Source organism: Neomonachus schauinslandi, chromosome 6 (assembly GCF_002201575.2).
Source record: "Neomonachus schauinslandi chromosome 6, ASM220157v2, whole genome shotgun sequence".
In the NCBI taxonomy this organism is placed as follows: Eukaryota; Metazoa; Chordata; class Mammalia; order Carnivora; family Phocidae; genus Neomonachus; species Neomonachus schauinslandi.
In genome coordinates this window covers 139,468,041-139,489,899 of record NC_058408.1, presented here as the reverse complement: position 1 = coordinate 139,489,899, position 21,859 = coordinate 139,468,041, and the positions used below count along the sequence as shown (strand labels likewise).

Here is a 21,859-nt window from a genome sequence, read left to right as displayed (position 1 = left end):
TCTAAATTTTTCAGTTTGTTGGCATACTGATGTTCATAATGTACCCTTAGAATACTTTTTATTTCTGGAATTTCAGTAATAATATCTCTTCTTTTATTATTGATTTTAGTAATTTGAGTCTTCTCTCTTTTATTCTTGGTCAATCTATTTTGTTAATTTATTGATCTTTTCAAAGAACCAACTTTTGTTTTCATTGGTTTTCTCTGTTGTTTTCCTGTTCTGTTTCATTAATTTCTTCTCTAATCTTTATTATTTCCTTCCTTTTCTGTTTCCTGTAGATTTAATTTGTTCTTTTCCAAGTTTCTTAAGGTGAAAGGTTAGGATGGAACTAGAGAGTATTATGCTAAGCAAAATAACAGTCGGAGAAAGACAAATACCATATGATTTCACTCATATGTGGAATTTAAGAAACAAAACAAACAAGCAAAGGGGAAAAAAGAGAGAGAGAGAGGCAAACCAAGACACAGACTCTTGACTCTAGAGAACACACTGATGGTGACCAGAGTGGCAGTGGGTAGAGGGATGGGTGAAATAGGTGATGGGGATTAAGGAGTACACTTGTGATGAGTACCAGGTGTTGTATGCTAGTGTTCAATCACTATATTGTACACCTGAAACTAATATTACACTGTATGTTAACTAACTGGAATTTAAATAAAAATGTAAAAAAAATAGGCTACTGATTGAAGATATTTTTCCTTTTAAATACTGGCATGCACAGTTATTTATTTCCCACTGAGCACTGCTGTAGCTTCATCCCATGAGTTCTGGTATATTGTGTTTTCATTTTCATCCATCTCTATGTATTTTTAAATTTCAGCCAGCCTTTCTTCAAATATTTTTTTCTGCTCCTCTCTTTCTTCTTTTCTTGTGGTACTCTTTTTTTTTTTTCCTTGTGGTACTCTTCTTATGCATATATTGGTGCACTTACTGGTATTCTGTATTTCTCTTAGGCTTTGTTTATTTTCCTTCATTGTTTTTTCTCTCTGTTCTTGTTTCATAACCTCTACTGATCCGTTTTCAAGCTCATAAATTCCTTCTTCTGCAAGTTCAAATCTCTCATTGAGTCTTTCTAGTAAAATTTTTATCATGGTTTTGTACTTCTCAATTCCTGATTTTCCATTAGCTTCTCCTTTTTTATAATTTTATCTTTATTGTTATTATCTGTTTTATGAGATATTTCTATCCTACCTCAATCATGGTTTCCTTTAGTTCTGTGGACATGTTTACAACAGCTGCTCTGAAGTCTTGGTCAGTTAATTCTGACAGCTGAGCCCTCTGACAAGCATGTTCTGTTGCCTGCTGCTATTTGTCCTATGAGCCACAATTCCCATTTTGGCATGTCCCATAATTTTTTGTTGAAAAACACTGACATTTTAGGTAATAGATTACCTGTAGTGATTCTCTTCCCGCCCCCCACACACAAGTTTTGTTTTTACATGCCTATTTGTTTAGTGACTTGGTGGGGCTATTTTAGTAAAGTCTGTTTTCTCTGCAGTGCAGCCTGTGATGTTGTTCCTCAGAGGGTGCAGCTTTGGCCATGTGCATGGTCGTGTGGGATAACTGGTTTTATCAGGGCTCTCTTTCTGTCTATCCAAGATCTTTCTATTAAGCCCCCTGCCTCCTTTCGTATCACACCCAGCTGTTAGCCTCCGTGAACTGAGAACTGATTACTGTTTTTGATAATGCTCTGATGTTTAAATTGCTTCCTAATCGGATTCAATTAATTTGGGGTCCATTGTAGGGTAATATTTGAGACCAGTGTTTGACATTTTTTATAAACCCAGGAGAGATCCTAACTTTATCACTGGTCTTTCTGGTAAACCTCTAGCTGATTTATGGTGGAGCTATCAGCCTCTTCTGCATTGCTTACTACCACAATGTCCATCTTTTTCAAGGAAGCCATTAGGGTTGAACTTCTCTGTAGTTTGTTTTAAATAAACTTATTCCCCTGGAAAAAATTTCTGTGCCACAGCTCCAGAGCTGATGGAGAGAGTGGCCCATATCTCTCTCAAATGACTCCCTTATTTCATGAGGAAGGTCCCAGACAGGCATGGTAGCCTCTTATATTTTCAGATTGTCTTTATTGGCATGAAATCTCCACCCCTTGAGCAAAGTGTGATGAGGGCAATTGGGACCCTGGAATTCTCAGCCTATTCTCCCTGAGGAAGAACTCTGACCTACAAGACAAGGCTTGGTGAAGGAAGAGAGTCTTAGATCTCAGTTGCTTTTACCGAAATAGAACCTCTGCAATATATAACTGGGCAAGGGTCGGGTGGGAGATGAGAAATGCTGGTTATACTGAGCTGAGAGGGGAGAAGAAGAGAGCAGGTCATGGCTCAAATGCCACACGCCTTTTTTTTTTTTTAACTAAGATTTAGATTTTCTTGAATAATTGGTTTTTTATTTACTGTATGCACTTAAGACAGATTCCAGAGATTTAAAATGGATGTTTATTTGTTTTAAAAATAATTTTCACCAGTTATTAATTGTTTGTCAGCTATGGTTGTAAGTCCGTGGAGCTCCTCTTACTGGTACTCCAGAAGTCATTGCCTCCTGTTCTCTTTTAATCACACTTCAACTGAGCTTTCATAGCTATTGATCCTTAAAATTGATCTTGCCAGGGTCACAAATAACTTCCAAATGGTTAAATCCAAGGATCAATTTTTAGTTATAATTTTGCTTTGCCCATCAGCAGCCTCTGAGACAGTTGAAAACGCTTTTCTCTTCTACAGTGTTTCCTCAGCTTCCAGGAGTCCACATTCACTTAGCATTTCTCCAACTTCATAGTATTCTTTGCTGATTTTGTCTTCTCTCTGATATCTTGAATGTCTTAGCTTAGGCTCCTATAACAAAATACCATAAACTGAATGACTTAAACAGGAGACATTTGTTTCTCACAGTTCTAAAGGCTAGGAAGTCCAAGATCAAGGTGCTGGCAAATTTGGTTGTTGGAGACGGCCATCTTCCTGGCTTTCAGACAGCTTCCATCTCATTGTGTGCTCACATGACCTCTTCTTTGTGTACTGTCAGAGAGAAAGCATTCTTTCCCTGTTCCTCTTTGTAAAGGGCACTAATTCCATCATGAGAATATCAACATCACATAAGCCTAAAGACCTCCTAAAGGCCTCAGTTCCAGACCATAACATTGGGGTTTAGGGCCTCAACATATGGCTTTGGGAGGGGACATATTCAACCCATTACATTAAGTATGAATGCCTTAGGGCTTAATCCTCCTCTTTTGGGGATATCACCAGGCCCATGCCTTTAAATACCATTGATATATTGAGACTCCAAATTTACCTCTCCTGCTCAAATCTTTTTCCTTATGCCAGAGCCAACTCCTGCTTCTTTGACTTATCTAATTGGATGTCCAATAGATATCTCAAACTTAACATGTAAAAATTGAACTCCTTCCCCCAAACCAATTTTACTTGCAATCAACTCCATTTCAGTTGATGGCAATTTTATCTTTATAGTTATTCAGGCAAAACCTTAAGTCATGCTTGGTTTATACTCTTTTGAAGTCATGATTGGTTTAATACTTTCTCACACCTCCCCATCCATCCAATTTTGTTATCTTCAAAACATATCTATAATCTGATCACTTCTTCCCATATCCACTGCCATCTTTTGATTTGAGCAATCATTCTCTCTCACCAGTTAGAGGAGTAACCTCCTTACTAGTCTCCCTATGTCCACAGTTGTCTATCTTAGTCTAGTCTCAACACAGCAGCAGAATTATCAGTTTAAAAATCATATCTTTTTTAACTCAAATCACTTACCTCCTCTATTGAAAACCCTTCAGTGGTTTTCCATCTCTCTAAGAGTAAAAGCCAAAGTAAAGTTTCAATGTCAATGGTGTACATTAGAATCGATTGTGGGCTTTAAAAATAGACTCATGGGGTGCCTGGGTGGCTCAGTCATTAAACGTCTGCCTTCGGCTCAGGTCATGATCCCAGGGTCCTAGGATTGAGCCCCTTGTCAGGCTCCCTGCTCTGCAAGAAGCCTGCTTCTCCCTCTCCCACTCCCGCTGCTTGTGTTCCTGCCTCACTATCTCTCTCTCTGTCAAGTAAATAAATAAAATCTTTTTAAAAAATTTAAAAAAAATAAAAATAGACTCATACAGCTGACCCTCACAGAATTCTGATTTATAGGTCTGGTGGGGGTAGAACAGTGGCATGGCACTCAAGGATATATAAATATCATTTTTTTAAAGATCAACAGGTGATTCTAAAGGGTCTACTGAATTGAAAACAACTGTGTTAGAGTATACATGGAGCAGAAGAATCCAAGATATACAGGAGTTGCTGTTACTAATATTAATGAATAATATAATGTTAATCATTATTTATATTACATATCAACAAAAATAACAGCTAAGATTTGTTGAAGTCTGGTAAGGAAAAGGCAGAGGTGAGCACTTAGTGTGCATTAACTCACTTAGTACTAAAAACCTTATAAAGTAAGCCCTACCATATTTTGATTCTAAGACATTTTGTTTTCCCATCTTTTTTTTTTTTTTAAGATTTTATTCATTTATTTGACACAAAGAGAGAGAGACAGCGAGAGAGGGAACACAAGCAGGGGGAGTTGCAGAGGGAGAAGCAGGCTTCCTGCCAAGCAGGGAGCCCGATGTGGGACTCGATCCCAGGACCCTGGGATCATGACCTGAGGCGAAGGCAGACACTTAACTACTGAGCCACCCAGGCATCCCTTGTTTTCCCATAATGTGTCTTATAATCAGTGAAATCACACAACCACAACTGGCCCAGAGGGCATTTATGATATATATGCCATGCCCTGCACAGACACAAATTAAATTCTTCTAGTCAATGATACTATGTGATACAAAACATTTTTACCTGAATCAAAAATGATTTATAAAAAATTGGACTATGAATGTGAATAAGTTTTAGCAATACCTTACCAATTTACTGCTTCTACTTTCCTTTTAATGTATATTAGGTGAATGATATATAATAAAATCTCTATCTAAGTAAGTCTATAAGAGCTGTTTCAGTAAGTATAAAATAAATATTCTTAGTGGTGAGAGTACTATGGGATAGTTTAATTGTCACTGTATTTTCCTTCTAAGTAGTATATCAAATAATGATTGAGTTATCATAATATTAGCTGAAATACAGCATATTCCCCCACAACAGATTTATAGGCTATTATAAGTGGTCAACTATGACTATAAGCAGTAAATCAAACCTGTTCAAACTCAGGCTATCTTTAATGTTCTTTGTATGGTTCAGAGAGCTTGAGTTTTGGAATCTGACAAACTTAATTAAAAATCATTGCTCTTTCATTTACTACTTATGAGCTTTGATCATTGCACACAACTCCCCTCAAATTCCTTATATAGCTAAAAGGGAAATAATATATACCTTCTAGAGTGAGGATGAAATACTATTTTTGTTAAATACCCAACTCCAAAATGTTAGATTGTGCCCTCTACTTTCCTGAAGTTTGGTTGTTTGTGTTACAATTATGAAATAACATAATCATTCTTTTTTACCAAATACCAATCCCACAATCCAGAGATAATCTTGGCAATTCTCTCAAAATCTCCATGAATACAATGCATGTGTGGGTGTTTATGTGTGTGATTTACACAAATGGAAACATTATAATACTACATATCAGCATCTCCCAGTTAATAACATATTTATAAGACCTGTAGTTTTCGAGAACTATGATTCCTGTTTGTTTGCTGCTATATTCCTTTAAAAATGTGCTTGGAACAATACTAATTGTTCATTAAATATTTGTTGAATGAAGGAATAATGTTTCATTTTACACATACCTATCTACCGTATTCTTAGTTTCCAGTTACATAATATCCCATTATAAGAAAATATACTTATTTCAAGAAGCTTTTTGAATGACATAAACTTGTTGATCTACAAAAAACCCTCTATAAGTATCTTTGTATGAATATATTTTGAAAAAGCAGGCAGGCTTATGTTTTATATTCCTATAAATATAGTTGTTATGTCAAAGAGTTTTTCTTTTAATTTTAATAAGTAATATGCAAAGCAAACATTTTCTATTTTTTGTTTGTCCAGTGTAACTCCCCCTTGTTTTGAAAACAAATCAACATTTAACTTTGGAGAATTGGTCCTTTCTCTCTCTCTCAGTCCATGTGGATTTTGTAGCACTGAAGCTACCCCTCAGCTCCAGAGTGAGCATTTGTATTGGAAACAGGGTTGCCAGACAGAGCAAATGAAAATACAGGATGTACAGTTAAATTGGGATTTTAAAGCAATGAATTTTTTAGTATAAAAACACATATACATTGGAGACATATATAAGGAGATACATTTGTGTATATGTATCAAATATGTAACATATTATGTTGAATCGGATTAAAATTTATTGACAGAAATTCAATATTCTGGGCCATTTATTACACTATACAAAAAATTGGGTCTAAATTAAAGATAACAAATAATAAATATTATAATTTTAGGCAATTTTTATAATTGTATTAATAAATGTATAGTACAAACAATGCTAAAAGTTTTTATCTTTTTTTTTTTAGAAATTAACTCTATGTACAGTTATGCAACAGTTTACATTTACTTCCATTACTAATCCCACTTCCAGAAAACTTTTTAATATACTATATCTCCCCCTATGGATGACACCACAACAAAGTAAATTGAAGTGTTCCTTAGAGATTGTGTACATGTATGTGTGTGTATCTTATTGAAATTGCTAAAATTATGAATTTCCAAAAAAAAAAAAAAGGATCTGTGTCTTTTTCTTTAAACCTGCAGTATTTATCAATCTGTCTGGAATATTGCAAGAGATTAATACATCTTTACTAAATTGAACAAAATGAAAGCACTATATCTCCAATAAGATTTTGGCAACAGGTATAGAAGGCAAGAATCAGTTAACTTTCAAATCATATGCCCCCATACATATCTGACTTCTCAATTCAAGTCATTTTTAAGTAGATTTAGGCTAATTTTTAAATCTATGATAATAGGGGCGCCTGGGTGGCTCAGATGGTTAAGCATCTGCCTTCGGCTCAGGTCATGATCCCAGGGTCCTGGGATCAAGCCCCGCGTCGGGCTCCCTGCTCAGTGGGGAGCCTGCTTCTCCCTCTGCCTTTGCCTGCCACTCCCCCTGCTTGTGCTCTCTCTCTGTCAAATAAATAAATAAAATCTTTAAATCTATGATAATATAAATAGGCATGTTGAACACCTGTAATTTGTAGTCTTACAGTATAAAGTGAAAAAAATTAAAGCAAGGGAATCATTACATTTTGAAATCCAATAAGAGAAAATGATAAGAAAAAATTAATTAACACTAAGACCATTAAATGCAAAGAGAGAGATTTGAGTGCATTATTTATGGTTTAAAAAAATCTTGTTTTGACAAAAGAACATGTTTTATGGAAATCTTTATCTAGATATTAAAATGTTTAAACATTATATAAAATAGATTCTTAAAATACTAAGAAATTCTATAAGAAGTTGCATATATACTATATAATTAAGTTTAATTTCTCCACCCAAAATAACATTTTCTCATTATTCTCTTCACTGTGCTCACTCCTCTCTCTCTAAATAAGCTGGGTATCTAAGGAGGTAGAGCAACTCATTTCATAAAACACTGTGACACTGCATTAATAGTAAGAACCCATTTACCACAAATTTAGAATATCCTCAGAGAATATTCTATCAATTATTTACCCATGACATGACCTCAGTAAAGTATAACTTAATGATATTATTACTTCTTCTATTTTTATGCCCATAAAACAATTAGATATAGATGGAAAAGCAATGTATTTGCCTCTAGAAGAGTTTGCTACTCAGAGCTACTAGAATCCTATCTCTGGGTTTTAGTTTATTTTTAACTCAACTTTCAGGCTGATAACGCTAAATTCAAATTTAGGTTTCATGCAGTATGATTATGAAATGTGCATAAAAGTAGCGCATCATAAACACAAGGTCAGTCGCTCAGTGGACATTGTCTTATCTCAGGCGATGTTGTTTTTATTGATTTTTAAGCATTAGAAAAGCATACATGATTATGAAAGAAGCAAATAATGTGGTAAAGCTCCATATTAATATATTTTTTAAACTTTTAAAGACCGCAAGTTTAAGAGAATTAAAGAAGGAAAAGTTGCTGATATAGGAAATGCAATAATCATTCAAACACACAAACCCACTGGTAACAAGAAGTTGATTAGAAATAACCTTAGGGGCCCTGAGTGGCTCAGTCAGTTAAGCCACTGACTCTGGGATTTGGCTCAGGTCATGACATCAGGGTCATTAGGTTGAGCCCTGGGTGGAGCCCCACTCCAGCTTGGCACTCAGTGGGGAGTCTGCTTGAGATTCTCTCTCTCCCTTGGCTCGTCCTGCCCCACCCCCATCATGATTGCTCTCTCAAATATATAAATAAATAAATATTTTCTTAAAAAAATAAATAACCTCACATTTGCCAATGGAATCTATTATTATATGGATTTTGCAGTTAGATTTTTTTAAAAGATTTATTTTAGAGAGAAAGCGCAAGTGTGCGCACACATGTGTGCATACGCAAATGGGGGGGCAGAAAGAGGGAGGCAAGTAGACTCCCTGTTGACCACAGAGCCCAACACAGGCTCAATCCCAGGACCCTGAGATCATAACCTGAGCCAAAATCAAGAGTTGGGTGCTTAACCAACTGAGCCACCCAGACTTTTCTTTTTTAAAGAGAGAGAAAAGTATGTGCACTCCTGCACAAGTAGTGGGAGGTACTGAGGCGGGGAGAAACAGAGGGAGAAGGAGAGAGAGAATCTTTTTTTTTTTTTTAAAGATTTTATTTATTTATTTGAGAGAGAGAGAATGAGAGACAGAGAGCATGAGAGGGAGGAGGGTCAGAGGGAGAAGCAGACTCCCCGCCGAGCAGGGAGCCCGATGCGGGACTCGATCCTGGGACTCCAGGATCATGACCTGAGCTGAAGGCAGTCGCTTAACCAACTGAGCCACCTAGGCGCCTGGGAGAGAGAGAATCTTAAGCAGGCTCTGCACCCGGTGAGGAGCCTGAGGCAGGGCTCAACCCCAGGCTGGATCTCATGACCCTGAGATCATGACCTGAGCCAGATTCAAGTGTTGGATCCTTAACCGACTGAGCCACTAAGGCACCCCTGATGTTAGATTTTCACTGAGGCAAACTATAATTAAACTACTCAAAATGTGGGAAAAAATGTTTTCAACCAAAAAAATAAATAAATTCTTGTAACTATTAAGATATGCAGGATATTTTCACTTACCTTAGTCAAATATAAGATTAAATATATTCAATGCAAGCAGTAATTAAAATATTTTGATGGGTTTGTGCCTTATGGTACTTACTAAAAACTCAAATTTCAGTTTAAAAATGAAGATTATTAAGCATGACAATATTTCAAGAGACTTCTTTTAACATATACTTGCTCCTAACAAGTATTTTTGTAATGTAATGACTATTTATCTAAAATTGAATATAACATTGAAATTAAATGTTTTAATACCTCTGTAATAAGCACAAACTATTAAAAAAAAAACTCATCCTTCTAGTGTATTAAAAATATTTTCACTGATCAATTGTTTCCATTCATTAGCACAGCACCTCATCCACAATAAAATGTTCATATTCTTAATAGAGTTATCATAGAAATGAATGTGAAGTTCCTATATGAAGAGGTATATTAAAATGAAAATCCTTTGTAGTTGTGTTTTTGTGTTTTTAAGAGCCCCTGAATTGTCAGGAGTGTTATTCAAAAAGTGTTACATCAATAATAGGCTTCTGTTACTAAAATTATACCACAAAAACAATATAGAAACCAAAGCTTGAAATAGTTTCTTTTTAAAAAAGCAACATCCCTGGCTGAATTAAACAATATATTTTAAAAACCCAAAGATTTTTTTTTCATTTTAACCCAGTCCTAATATTTAGAAAAGCAAATAGTACAATTCCTCTAACAAAATCACAGAAATATTAAGAAGGGAGAATCCTTTAAATAGTTTTCATTTAAGGTTACAAATAAATTGCCATTGTACTAATCATAGGGGTCCTCTGAGGCTTACAATAGTTGATGTCTTAATGTTAGAGAAAGTGACATATCACATAAAGAAAACATACTGGGATCTTTCCCTTTTGGTAATATTTGTGTTAACCTAATAGTTAAAACTAAATAAAGGGAGGATCAAATAAAAACACATTTTAACCTCCATCCAAATAAAGTCTATAAATGGAGTTATTATATTACCTACAACTAATATAATAGTAGATAAAAGTCTTTGGGTCTTTAAGACCAAAATGACAATCTTTTAATAATATAAAATTATTATCTAATAACAGATCTGTGAGTCACCAAAATGGCATCTTTACTTGGGCATCCACATATGAATGGTTTCCAGACATTTAGAATTCTGTATTCAAAAGATTAGTAAAATTATATTTGAGAAAACACCTCACAATATTTTTAACATGATATTATAAACATCACATGACCTCTCAATAAGATAAATTTTGTACTTCAGTAGAGGTAGCAAATTAAATTCAATCATTATTATAAGACTCACTACCTAGATGAGCTCTAGGAAGAGGGGCATTGTATTGAGGGAATATCAAGAGGACATGGTAATATTTAGGAGGACAGATTAGAAATGGCCCAGTGGTCCTAATCTAGTTCTCCCTTCCTGTTTCTCCCTTGTTCTGTCCATGTGCAACACATACTTTGAAAGATTTTGACTTCCAATAAAAAGATAAATTAAATTTGTATTTTAAAAGTTAAAGTTTAATATCAGCTTGTCAGAACTTCTAATATGCAAAACATTATTTCCTTGAATTGATATAATCCTAACCAAAAGCAATTTCTCATCTTGAGAAGCATAAAAGTTTTATAGGTAAATGAACTATTCACATTAGTTTTCTCAAATATTTAACACTATTTCTAAACTTTAGTTATTATATATAAATATTCCTAGAGCTTGAGGAATTAGTTATATAGTACAATTCCTTCTCTTTATTTTTTTTAAAGATTTTATTTATTTATTTGAGAGAGAGAGAATGAGAGAGAGAGTACATGAGAGGGGGGAGGGTCAGAGGGAGAAGCAGACTCCCCGCTGAGCAGGGAGCCCAATGTGGGACTCGATCCCGGGACTCCAGGATCATGACCTGAGCCGAAGGCAGTCGCTTAACCAACTGAGCCACCCAGGCGCCCGAATCCCTTCTCTTTAGAGGGAAGGAAATTCAATTAGGACACTGACCCATTTTCAGAAATTAGTTAATGATGTAGTCATACACTGATCTTTTCAAAATGCTACACCCACATAGGTCCATTTTATAAACTTTAGAAACCAGATATTTAAACAGTGTTAGTCATATTGAGGTCAGAACCCAGGCTCCCTGATTGATCTTGACTTCTTTTCCAATGATTAGAAGCATAAACTGTCATTTGGCCTATGCCATTATGGAAGGCCTTCCCAGTGCCTGCCTACTGATTGTTTTTACTTTCCTGAATCCATAATTTCATCTAACAGATGGTTTAACATGTGTAGAAGACTGCTTATCTCCACACACAATTCCACTTCTTGCCAAATATTTATGTATTTATATTTAATAAGATCTTTTTTCATTGGAGTACTTTTATCATAGGGTCATACCAAGTATATTCTCATTGATATTGCCTTGGCCATATACTGAAAATCAGAGAGACAGAGATGATCAAGATGAATTATTTATTTCTAGGGGAGGGCTGTCAAGTTTGCAAACATATTATAGGCAGCACTGAGTTTTAATGGATGTTTGAAAACTGAAGAATAATTAAGAAGAACTCATTCTCATTCACTAATTATATAGCTTAGAATACTCTGGGTTAGTTTTAAATCTTCAAATATAATATTTTCTATGTGGAGAAAAAGATGGTAAGCAATTATACTACTGCTTTATATTGTTGCACAAAATTATATATATAAAAATATACTGGGAAATGCATCAGCAAATAGAAGAGTAATAATGCTAATAACAGCATGCTAATATTAATACTCATAGACTATAATATTAATAAAAACAGAAACTTGCTTTTTTATTATATAAGTATAGAACAATAAATCTATTGCACATTTTTATTCCCAGATTATTATATTGCTTTGTTCCTTTCAATTAACTAATATATACAAAGTTAAGAAACTATTTATATCCTTAGTTATTCTGCAAGAGTACTACTGTTTTTATCAATTTTAGGATTAGAGGGAACATAAATGATTAATTCTGACACAGAAATGTATCAAATTGAGGTACACTTCAAACATACTTGAATTATCAGATAATCATGAAATGGTAAAGATTTAATTACTTAAAAAAATCTAGGCGATAAAAACCAAAAATAAATATTTATCAGTGAGAATTTTCTTTTAAATTACAACAGAGATACTTATAAAAATAGTTTTTATAACTACCTAAAGAGATTGCAAATCACTTAATCAACAGTATTAATACATATATTCAATATGAATTCTAACACTATTTAAAGTAACTGTTTGCAATTAACATTGCAATTAACCAATGTTTCTACAGATACTGACTTAAAATGACAGTAGTAAAGTTTGCTCTAAAGCTTAAAAAGTCTAGATCGATTTGTTCAATCTTAATAAGTAAAGCTGATTTGAAACTCTGTACATGAGTGGCACATGTTAATTAAGCAATACAGATTCATGTTTACTCAGATCTTTAAACAAAAGATTAAGTAGTATTACTGATACCTCTCTCCGCCGAGAAGCCCAGCATGTTTGTTTGATCTTCCACACCACTGCAGCTACCAGCAATAAGGATAAAAAACAACTGGAAAATAAAACACAATTTTTGCTTAACACATTGGAAATATGTAATGAAATATTCAAGAATATTTATAGAATTTAAAAATATATAGAACTAACCACTCTGCCTTGGTAAATAATTAAAGCAAAAATGGATAAATTAGCAGTGTTTAAAATGTCCTCAAGTAAAAACAAAGTATACAGGTAGAATAATTATTTATATTCTTGTTATACAGTATAGCCTATCTTTAAGATTTTCCCTGTCAGAAAGAATGTAAATTTACAGCTCTGTTGGTCTTACACAGCAACAGAAATCTATTTAGAATTGCTACTGAGACATAAAAGCTGGCAATTTTATAAATTTAAATTTCACACAGGTTTATTCATTTTATCTGTATTAGCAACTATTTTAGATATGAGAATATTCCAGTGGTTCTCAACTGAAGACAGTTTTGTTCCCCACTCCCCCAGGGCACATTTGGCAATGTCTGAAGACATGTGCGATTATCACAACATTGATAGGGGTGCAACTTTCATCAGATGAGGAGAGCCAGGGATGCTGCTAAACATTCTGCAGTGCATAGGACTGTCCCCAGTGACAAAGAATTATCCAGTCCAACATACCAGTCATGTTGAAGCTGAGAAAACCTGGTATACACTCATGTTTACACTAAGAAATAATTCAGTTACAGTGTTTATACATATGGTCTATACATATTAGGTAAAATATGCAATAAGCTATAAAAATCCAGGATACTTTGTTAGTAGTGACTTGAGACTAACAAATCTCAAAATAACAGAATCACATGAATCCGATTAATTGGTTCCAACCATGTATCACTGTTTTCTCTCCCTTTGCTCTGTGGTCAAACATTATGCTATGAAAAGACCCAGAGATGAGCAAATTCATTAGTCACTGGTCACTACAAAAAACCTGGTCTTCATCCTTAACTGATAATCCCTGTATTCTTTCATCTATTCACTCATAAGCTGTGCAAATTTTAGCACTTTCTACTCTTGTTGATTCTTTAATATACTTTTTCTCCTTGTCTCACTAGAAGAGAAGATCTTAGAATATCCTTCGGTGATGATGACAATGGCAATTCTAGCACCTATCCAATGAGTGCTGAACACATTTCAGATAATGTGCTAAATACTTCCTTCACACTGGTGCATGGGTTTGGTTTTATAAGAACACTCCCAGATGGAATAAAAAAGAAAAATCCAATGCTCAGAAAGTTCAAAATAAATTGCTGATAGTCACAAAGGGAATAAATGGTAGAGTCAAAATTCAAATCCAGCGCTGTAAGCCTCAAACTCTCTCCTCCCCAACTGTTAGGAACTCTGATCTTGCACGTAATCTCACAATAGTTGTATTTCCATTTGCATTCCCTAATCTGTTACCCAGTATCAAATAAAGTGGATAAAAAAAACAAGAAAGCCTATGATCCTAACCTTTTTAACCAGTAAAGTGCCTTTTGTTTTTTAATAATTATCTCCCCAATATTTTTTTATTTCATCTTAATTTAGATTTCCAAAAGTGCCCAAGTCCCATATCTCCTGAAAAATAAAAACAACAACCTTATTTTATTGACCCTATTGCTCCCTCTAGTTTATCAAGCATATAATCAATGCAGCCACCTTCATGTCAATTTCCTCATAACCTAGTCCTATTTAACTCCTCACAATGTGGCATCTGGCTTATATACTCATAAAGTTGTTAGTATTAATAATGATCAATGTTTATAAAACATTCAGCATTTTAGAGGATACTTTTCTCACCCTGACTTTCTACATATTAAATAAACTGGTCTTTTCTCTATTAACAGACTTTCACTTTTCAATTGACAATACTAGCCATCCATTCTTTAAAACTTTCTTAATACTTTAGTTCCTTTTTTAAAAACTTTTATTTAAATTCTGGTTAGTTAACATATAGTGTAGTATTAGTTTCAGGTGTACAATTTATTAATTCAATACTTACATACAACACCTAGTGCTCATCCTAGCTGTACTTAGTCAAATGCTTTTCTATTCTGTTCCATTGATCCAGGGGTTTATTTTTGTCCCATATACTACACTTTGTAATACAACTTGAAGTCTGGAATTGTGATGCCTCCAGCTGTGCTTTTCTTTTTCAAGGTTGCTTTGGCTATTTGAGGTCTTTTGTGGTTCCATGCAAATTTTAGGACAGTTTGTTGTAGCTCTATAAAAAATGCTGTTAGTATTTTGATAGGAATTGCATTAAATGTGTAGATTGCTTTGGGTAATACAGATACTTTAACAATATTTGTTCTTCCAATCCATGAGCATGGAATGTTTTTCCGTTTTTGTGTCATCTTCAATTTCTTTCATAAATGTTTTACAGTTTTCAGAGTACAGGTTTATTACCTCTTTGGTTAGGTTTATTCCTAGGTATCTTATAGTTTTGGAACAATGGGATGGATTCCTTGATTTCTCTTTCCGTGCTTTATTTTGATGTATAGAAATGCAACAGATTTCTGTATGTTGTTTTTGCATCCTATAACTTTACTGAATATCAGTTCTAGAAGTTTTTTGGTGGCATCTTTAGGGTTTTCTATATAGAATATCATGTCATCTGCAAATAGTGGAAGTCTGACTTCTTCCTTGTTGATTTGGATGTTTTTTATTTCTTTTTGTTGTCTGATTGCTGTGGCTAGGACTTCCAGTACTAATATTAAATAACAATGGTGAGAGTGAACATCCTTGTTTTGTTGCTGACTGTGGAGGCAAAGCTCTCAGTTTTTCCCACTGAGCATGATATTAACTATGGGTTTTTCAGATACAGCCTTTGTGATGTCGAGGTATGTTCCCTCTATCCCTACTTTGTTGAGGGTTTTTATCATGAATGGATGCTGTACTTAGTCAAATGCTTTTTCTGCATCTATTGAAAGGATCATTCTTTTTTTTTTTAAGGGTTTTTTTTTTTAAGATTTTATTTATTTATTTGACAGAGAGAGACACAGCAAGAGAGGGAACACAAGCAGGGGTAGTGGGAGAGGGAGAAGCAGGCTTCCCGCTGAGCAGGGAGCCGGATGCGGGGCTCGATCCCAGGACCCTGGGATCATGACCTGAGATGAAGGCAGATGCTTAACGACTGAGCCACCCAGCTGCCCCAGAAAAGATCATAGGGTTCTTATCCTTTCTTTTATTAATGTGGTGTAACACACTGATTGATTTGCAAATACTGAACCACAGCTTCAGCCCAGGAGTAAATCCCACTCGATCATGGTGAATGATTCTTTAAATGTACTTTTTGGATTTGGTTTGCTAGCATTTTATTGAGAATTTTGGCATCCATGTTCATCAGAGATACTGGCTTATAGTTCTCTTTTTTTGTGGTGTCTTTGGGTGGTTTTGGTATCAGGGTAATGCTGGCCTCATAGAATGAATCGAAATTTTCCTTTTCTATTTCTTGGAATAGTTTGAGAAGACTAAGTATTAACTCTTTTTTAAATGTCTGGTTAAATTTGCCTGTGAAACCATCTGCCCCTGGACTTTTGATTGTTGGAAGATTTTTTATTACTGATTCAATTTCTTTGCTGGTTATTGGTCTGTTCAAGTTTTCTATTTCTTTCTATTTCAGTTTTGAAAATTTATATCATCTAGGAATAATCCATTTCTTCCAGGTTGTTCAGTTTGTTAGCATACAGTTTTTCATAATATTCTCTCATAATTGTTTGTATCTGTGATGTTGGTTGTTATTTCTCCTCTGTCATTTGTGATTTTATTTATTTGGTTACTTCCTCTTTTCTTTTTGATAAGACTCGCTAGGGGGGTTATCAATTTTATTAATTTTTTTCAAAGAAATTCCTTGACTTTCTTGGTTTCCCTTCATCCTTCCTGACACACTATAGGGTCAATGAGGTATGCTGCATTCCAGGTTCCCTCTTTTAAATTATGGACATTCCCTAAAACCCAGTTCACACCATGCTGTTACCTTCTCTTGCTCTCAGAGAGAATGAGCTCAGTTATCCTCATGGCCTCAACTATAACCTCAATTGGAATGATTTCCCAAACTATATCATTATACCTTCCAAAATGAGAGCATCTTATCATTAAAGGTGATCTAAGAGATTTCAGACACTCTCTCAGGAAAGAAATATCCAGCACAACTCTGTGATCCTGCCTCTGATCACTCGTCTAAGCTGAGAAGATGCTGACTCACTAGTCACTGCATTCTACATTCTATTTTTAGCTAGCTCAATCTATAACAATGTTCTTCTATTAAGCTCTTTCTAAATTTATCAATCAATGCTTCCTTCTGTCTTCTGGTTTACAATGAATCAGTCAATTCCTCTTCTATATGCTAAAGCTTTTTATATATTTTAAAAAGCCTACATGATTCCCCCTAGTTCACTGGTTCTCAATCAGGAGAGTTTTGTGCTCCAAAATATTCGGTAATCTGGTTTCACCATTTGGTGGACATCTAGTGGAATGCTGGTAAATACCTTTCAATACAGAAGCCCAGCCCCCTGCTGGTAACAAAGATTTTCCCAGCTTAATATGCCAATCATGGCTTGAAACCCTGCTCCAGTCTGAATTATTATCATTTGGGTATACTTCCCTTGTTATATTCCAGATTAAAATTTTAACTGTTAAAATATGGTACTAGGAATTAATACTTCAGATAAAGACCAAGGATCCATTTATCTGAATTTCAGTCCTATCAATATACTAAAGTATTTTAACATAAGAGATAGATCACCTCCAATCTACTGTGCCCAATCAGAACTCATGAAAAACATTCATAATGATTAAAAAAACCTAACATCCATCCAGTAATATGTACCCAGCACTATGTTATGTGTTTTACCCACATTATTTAATTACCACAATCACACATGATTTACCATGTATACTGTTATGTACTTATTTAAAAGATAAGAGAGCTGAGTCATGGAGAATTTCAGTAAGTCACTTAAGTGACAAAAGTCTTAAATTGCAAGTCCTCCCTTTCTCCTAACTTCTTTGATTTACCATTACTTTTCAGGTAAAATGTAAAAACACATTCAACTTTAAAATCCCTGTACTGAATCCAACAACAAATCTTACCAACTGTTTCTTTCGGAATATGTGCAATAATAGACGATACTACACACATCAAAATTCATTTACATTTGATAATTAAATACAGCTTAAGCACCAAAATACATTTTTATTTAATAATCTGTAATTCACAGTATATCCCCCAAAATAGTTATGTGATAGTGATTCAGTTCAAGATGGTGAAGACTGGTTTAATTTCTCCATGAGGAATCTAAATTCTTTGTGATCTAAATTTCATGACTTGAGTAAAAAGTGTCATCTTTATAATGGTGCAGAATGCCAGTATAAAATTTCGTTTATAATTTCACCTTTTTGTGAAGAGGAGATACATACTTTAGGGGTTTGCAGCAAATGCTCTCTATGTTAATTCATATTAGGTTATCAGTAAAAGTAAAGAGAAACCATGATGATGTAAACAAATAGGCAAAATCAATAAATAGTTTAAATATTCTTCTAATAAAATTTTTTAATAAAGTCTGCTGTATAATAACGACAGAAGATCTGAAAGGTTCAACACCCTTTAGTAAAATCCTCCTAATGGAAATAGAAAAGAACAGAAAATAAATGTAAAAAAAAATCAAGTACATGAGCTACAGGGATAAAAAAAGGAAAGCATAGGAACTTAGGGAGAGATATTTCAATAATTTGATTTTAACCTTCATAAAATGGTCATTATGGAAAGGACTCTTAATGTGAAAAACCATGGAACTCATTAGGTATTCTCATTCAGCGAAAATTAAAAAGAATTCAATAAAAGTAACACAGTGTGGTATAAGGTTATATTGTAAAGCAGGTTTCTAGTGACAAAGAAATATCCTCTGGTGGTAATCTAGTTGGCCAAATGCAAAAAGAGATAATATTGTCACTATTTTATAGCAATTTGAGGTTAATTGATCATAAAATTCAAGGCTTAAATACATATTTTAAAAGATGGTTTGGGCATATTAATATTTTATTTCACTGAAGAATGTTACAAACTAGGGAATTGTATTGAAATATAGAAACATATTATTTTAAAAAGTAACTTACCTCCTAATAATTGCTATCCCAGAAAGTATCTTTTTTTTTTTGAACTCTTTTAAATTTTATTATGTTATGTTAGTCACCATACAATACATCATTAGTTTTTGATGTGGTGATCCATGATCCATTGTTTTCGTATCTTTCAAGGGTTTTAAAAATACCTTCCTAACACTTAGGGATGTCTTTCTTCTTACCAACTAAAATATTAACAAAATAAATTGCCAACTTAGAATGCAATAAAAACTGCATATTTAAAAAAAAGTCTGTTTCAGTTATTAGGTTGGCAATGATGAAAAATCAACAAAGCCTAGTGGGTAAAAGTGGAAAAGCACTATGTTTATTGCCATAAATTGGTACACTTTTTTTGAGGATTGTTAAAGCAAGAGTTAACTATACCTTAGGATGCACTGTCAATTAAAATGATTTCAAAGGCAAGAGAGAAATCTATCACAAAATGGTATAAACAATATTGGGGCTAAATGGATTTCATACTCCCTGCTATGAAATAAACTGTATTCCCCCAAAATTCCTATGCAGAAGCCCAACATCCAATGTGACTATATTTAGAGATAGGTAATTTAGGAGGTAATCAGGTTAAATGAGGTCATAAGGGTGGGACCCTGATCCTACAGGATTAGTGTTCTATAAGAAGAGATCCCAGAGGGCTCTCTATTTTTCTTCCTTCCTTTCTTTTTCTTTCTTTCTCCCTTCTTCCTTCCTTCCTTTCTTTTCCTTCCTTCCTTCCTTCTTTCCTATTCTTTCTCTCTTCCCTTCCCTCCCTCCCTCTCTCTCTTCTTCCAATGAGCACAAACTGAGGAAAGGCCATGTGAGCACCCAGCAAGAAAGCGGCCATCTGCAAGCTAAGCAGGAGCCTACATCAGAAACCAACCATGCCAGCACCCTGATCTTGGATTTTCCAGCCTCCAGAATAGTGAGATAATGAATTTGTTGTTTAAGCCACTAGTCTGTTGTATTTTGTTATGGCAGCATGAACAGAGGCAGATTTCAGTACTATGAAGTAGGTGCTGCTGTAACAAAAACCTATAAATGTGGAAACAGCTTTGGAACTGAGTAATGGGTAGAGCCTGGGGGAATTTTGAGGAGCTAAGGAAAGACTAGATTGCTGTGAAGAGACTGAAGAAACAGGGATATTAAAGGCAATTCTGGTGAGAGCACAGAAAAAATCGAGAACAGCTAGAGAGAAAGTATCTTTTTAGATAATGCATAAATAATCACAAACAGAATGTTGATATACATATGGATGTTAAAAACCATTCTGATGAAGTCTCAGATGGAAATGAGAAACAGGTTAATGGAAACTGGAAGAAAGGCCATCCCTGTTGTTTTTTGTTTTTTTTTTTAAGATTTATTTGTTTAAGAGAAAGAGAAAGTGCAAGAGAATGCACATGAGCAGGGTGGGGCGGGTAGAGGGAGAGAGAAGATAGAGAAAGAGAGAATCTCCAGCAGACTCCCCACTGAGCACAGAGCCCCAGATGGGGCTGAATCCCAGGACCTTGAAATCATGACCTGAGCCGAAATCAAGAGTCAGACACTCAACCAACTGAGCCACCCAGGTGCCCTGTGGCTATCCCTGTTATAAAATGGCAAAGAACTTGGCTGAATTGTGTTCTAGTGTTTTGTGGAAGGTAGAACTTGCAAGCTATAAAACTGTAAATTTAGCCGAGAATATTTCTAAGGAAAGTATTGAAGATGTAGCTTTGGACCTCATTCCTGCTTATAGCTAAATGCAAGAGGAGAGATAAGTTGAAGAAGGAATTGTTTAGAAAAAAGGAAACAGAACCTGGAGGTTTGGAAAATTCTCAGCCAAACCATATCGCAAAAGCTGAGAAATCATGTTCTGAAGATAACACAAAGGGTGTGGCTGAACAATGATTTATAAGGAGGACATCATGGGTATGATGCAGCGACTTAATCAGCCATCTCCAGAGAACCAGGAATAGAGATAGGATTATACCAGCAGAGACCCTGAGAGTTTAAACTACAGGGCACAGAGAAAGCAAGACAAAATGAAAAAAAAGGCTATCAGGCTTCTTGGATTCTACGGGATGGGATTATAGAACTATTCAGTTAGGAACATGCTTTATTCTTTAAGAAAAGGGAGTGACCCTGAAGTTAAGTCAGAGATCATCAGGGCAAGACTGGTTCTACCTATGGTTTGGGGGGACTAAGATGCCATTACCCAGTGTTTTGGGGACAAAGCTGCAGCACAGTGCTGCAAGGTCAGGGCCACCTTGCCATGCTAAAAGGGCAGAGTCACTCTGTAGAGCTGTGTGGTGATGCTGCCACCCCAGTGGACCTGGAGGTAGGGCACTGAACCAAAGAGGATTATTTTCAAATCTTTAAGATATGATGGAATTTGCTTGCTAGGTTTTAGACTTGCTTGGGATGTTACCTCTTTCTTCTTCAGATATCCCCCTTATGAATTGAAAATATCTATCCTATGCCTGCACCACCACGGTATTTTGGAATCATACAAGTCCTCTCGTTTCACAGTTCACAGGTAGAGAAAAATGTTGCCTCAGGATGAATTGTATCCTAAATCTCACCCATATCTGATCCAGATGGTGTTTAGATGAGACTCGAAACTTTAGCGTTGATATTGGAATGAGTTAAGGCTTTTGAGATTGTTGAGATAGAATGAATGCACATTGCATGGAAAAAAGGACATGATTATGGGAGGCCAGAGGCAGAATGCAATGGATGAATTATGTTCCTCAAAATTTGTATGTTGAAACCTTAAGCCCAAATGCGATTATATTTGAAAATTGGGATGTGGGGTTGTAATTAAGGTTAAATGAGGTCATAAAGGTGGAACCCTGAGCCAACAGAATTAGTGTCCTTATAAAAAGAGACTTCAGAGAGCTTGTACTCTCTCCATGTACATGCACTGAGGAAAGATGATGTGAACACACAGCAAAAAGGCAGCCATCTGCAAA

At 35.0% G+C, this 21,859-nt stretch overlaps 1 protein-coding gene across 1 annotated transcript in view; it reads right to left on the bottom strand.

Moving 5' to 3' along the window:
- The window catches only part of ATRNL1 (attractin like 1), an 814,868-nt gene that overhangs the window by 400,924 nt on the left and 392,085 nt on the right, over positions 1-21,859 (bottom strand). Inside the window, exon 26 of the mRNA XM_021699729.1 lies at positions 12,756-12,834. Coding sequence (XP_021555404.1) covers positions 12,756-12,834 — 79 coding nt within the window. The remainder of the gene's footprint in view (positions 1-12,755; positions 12,835-21,859) is intronic.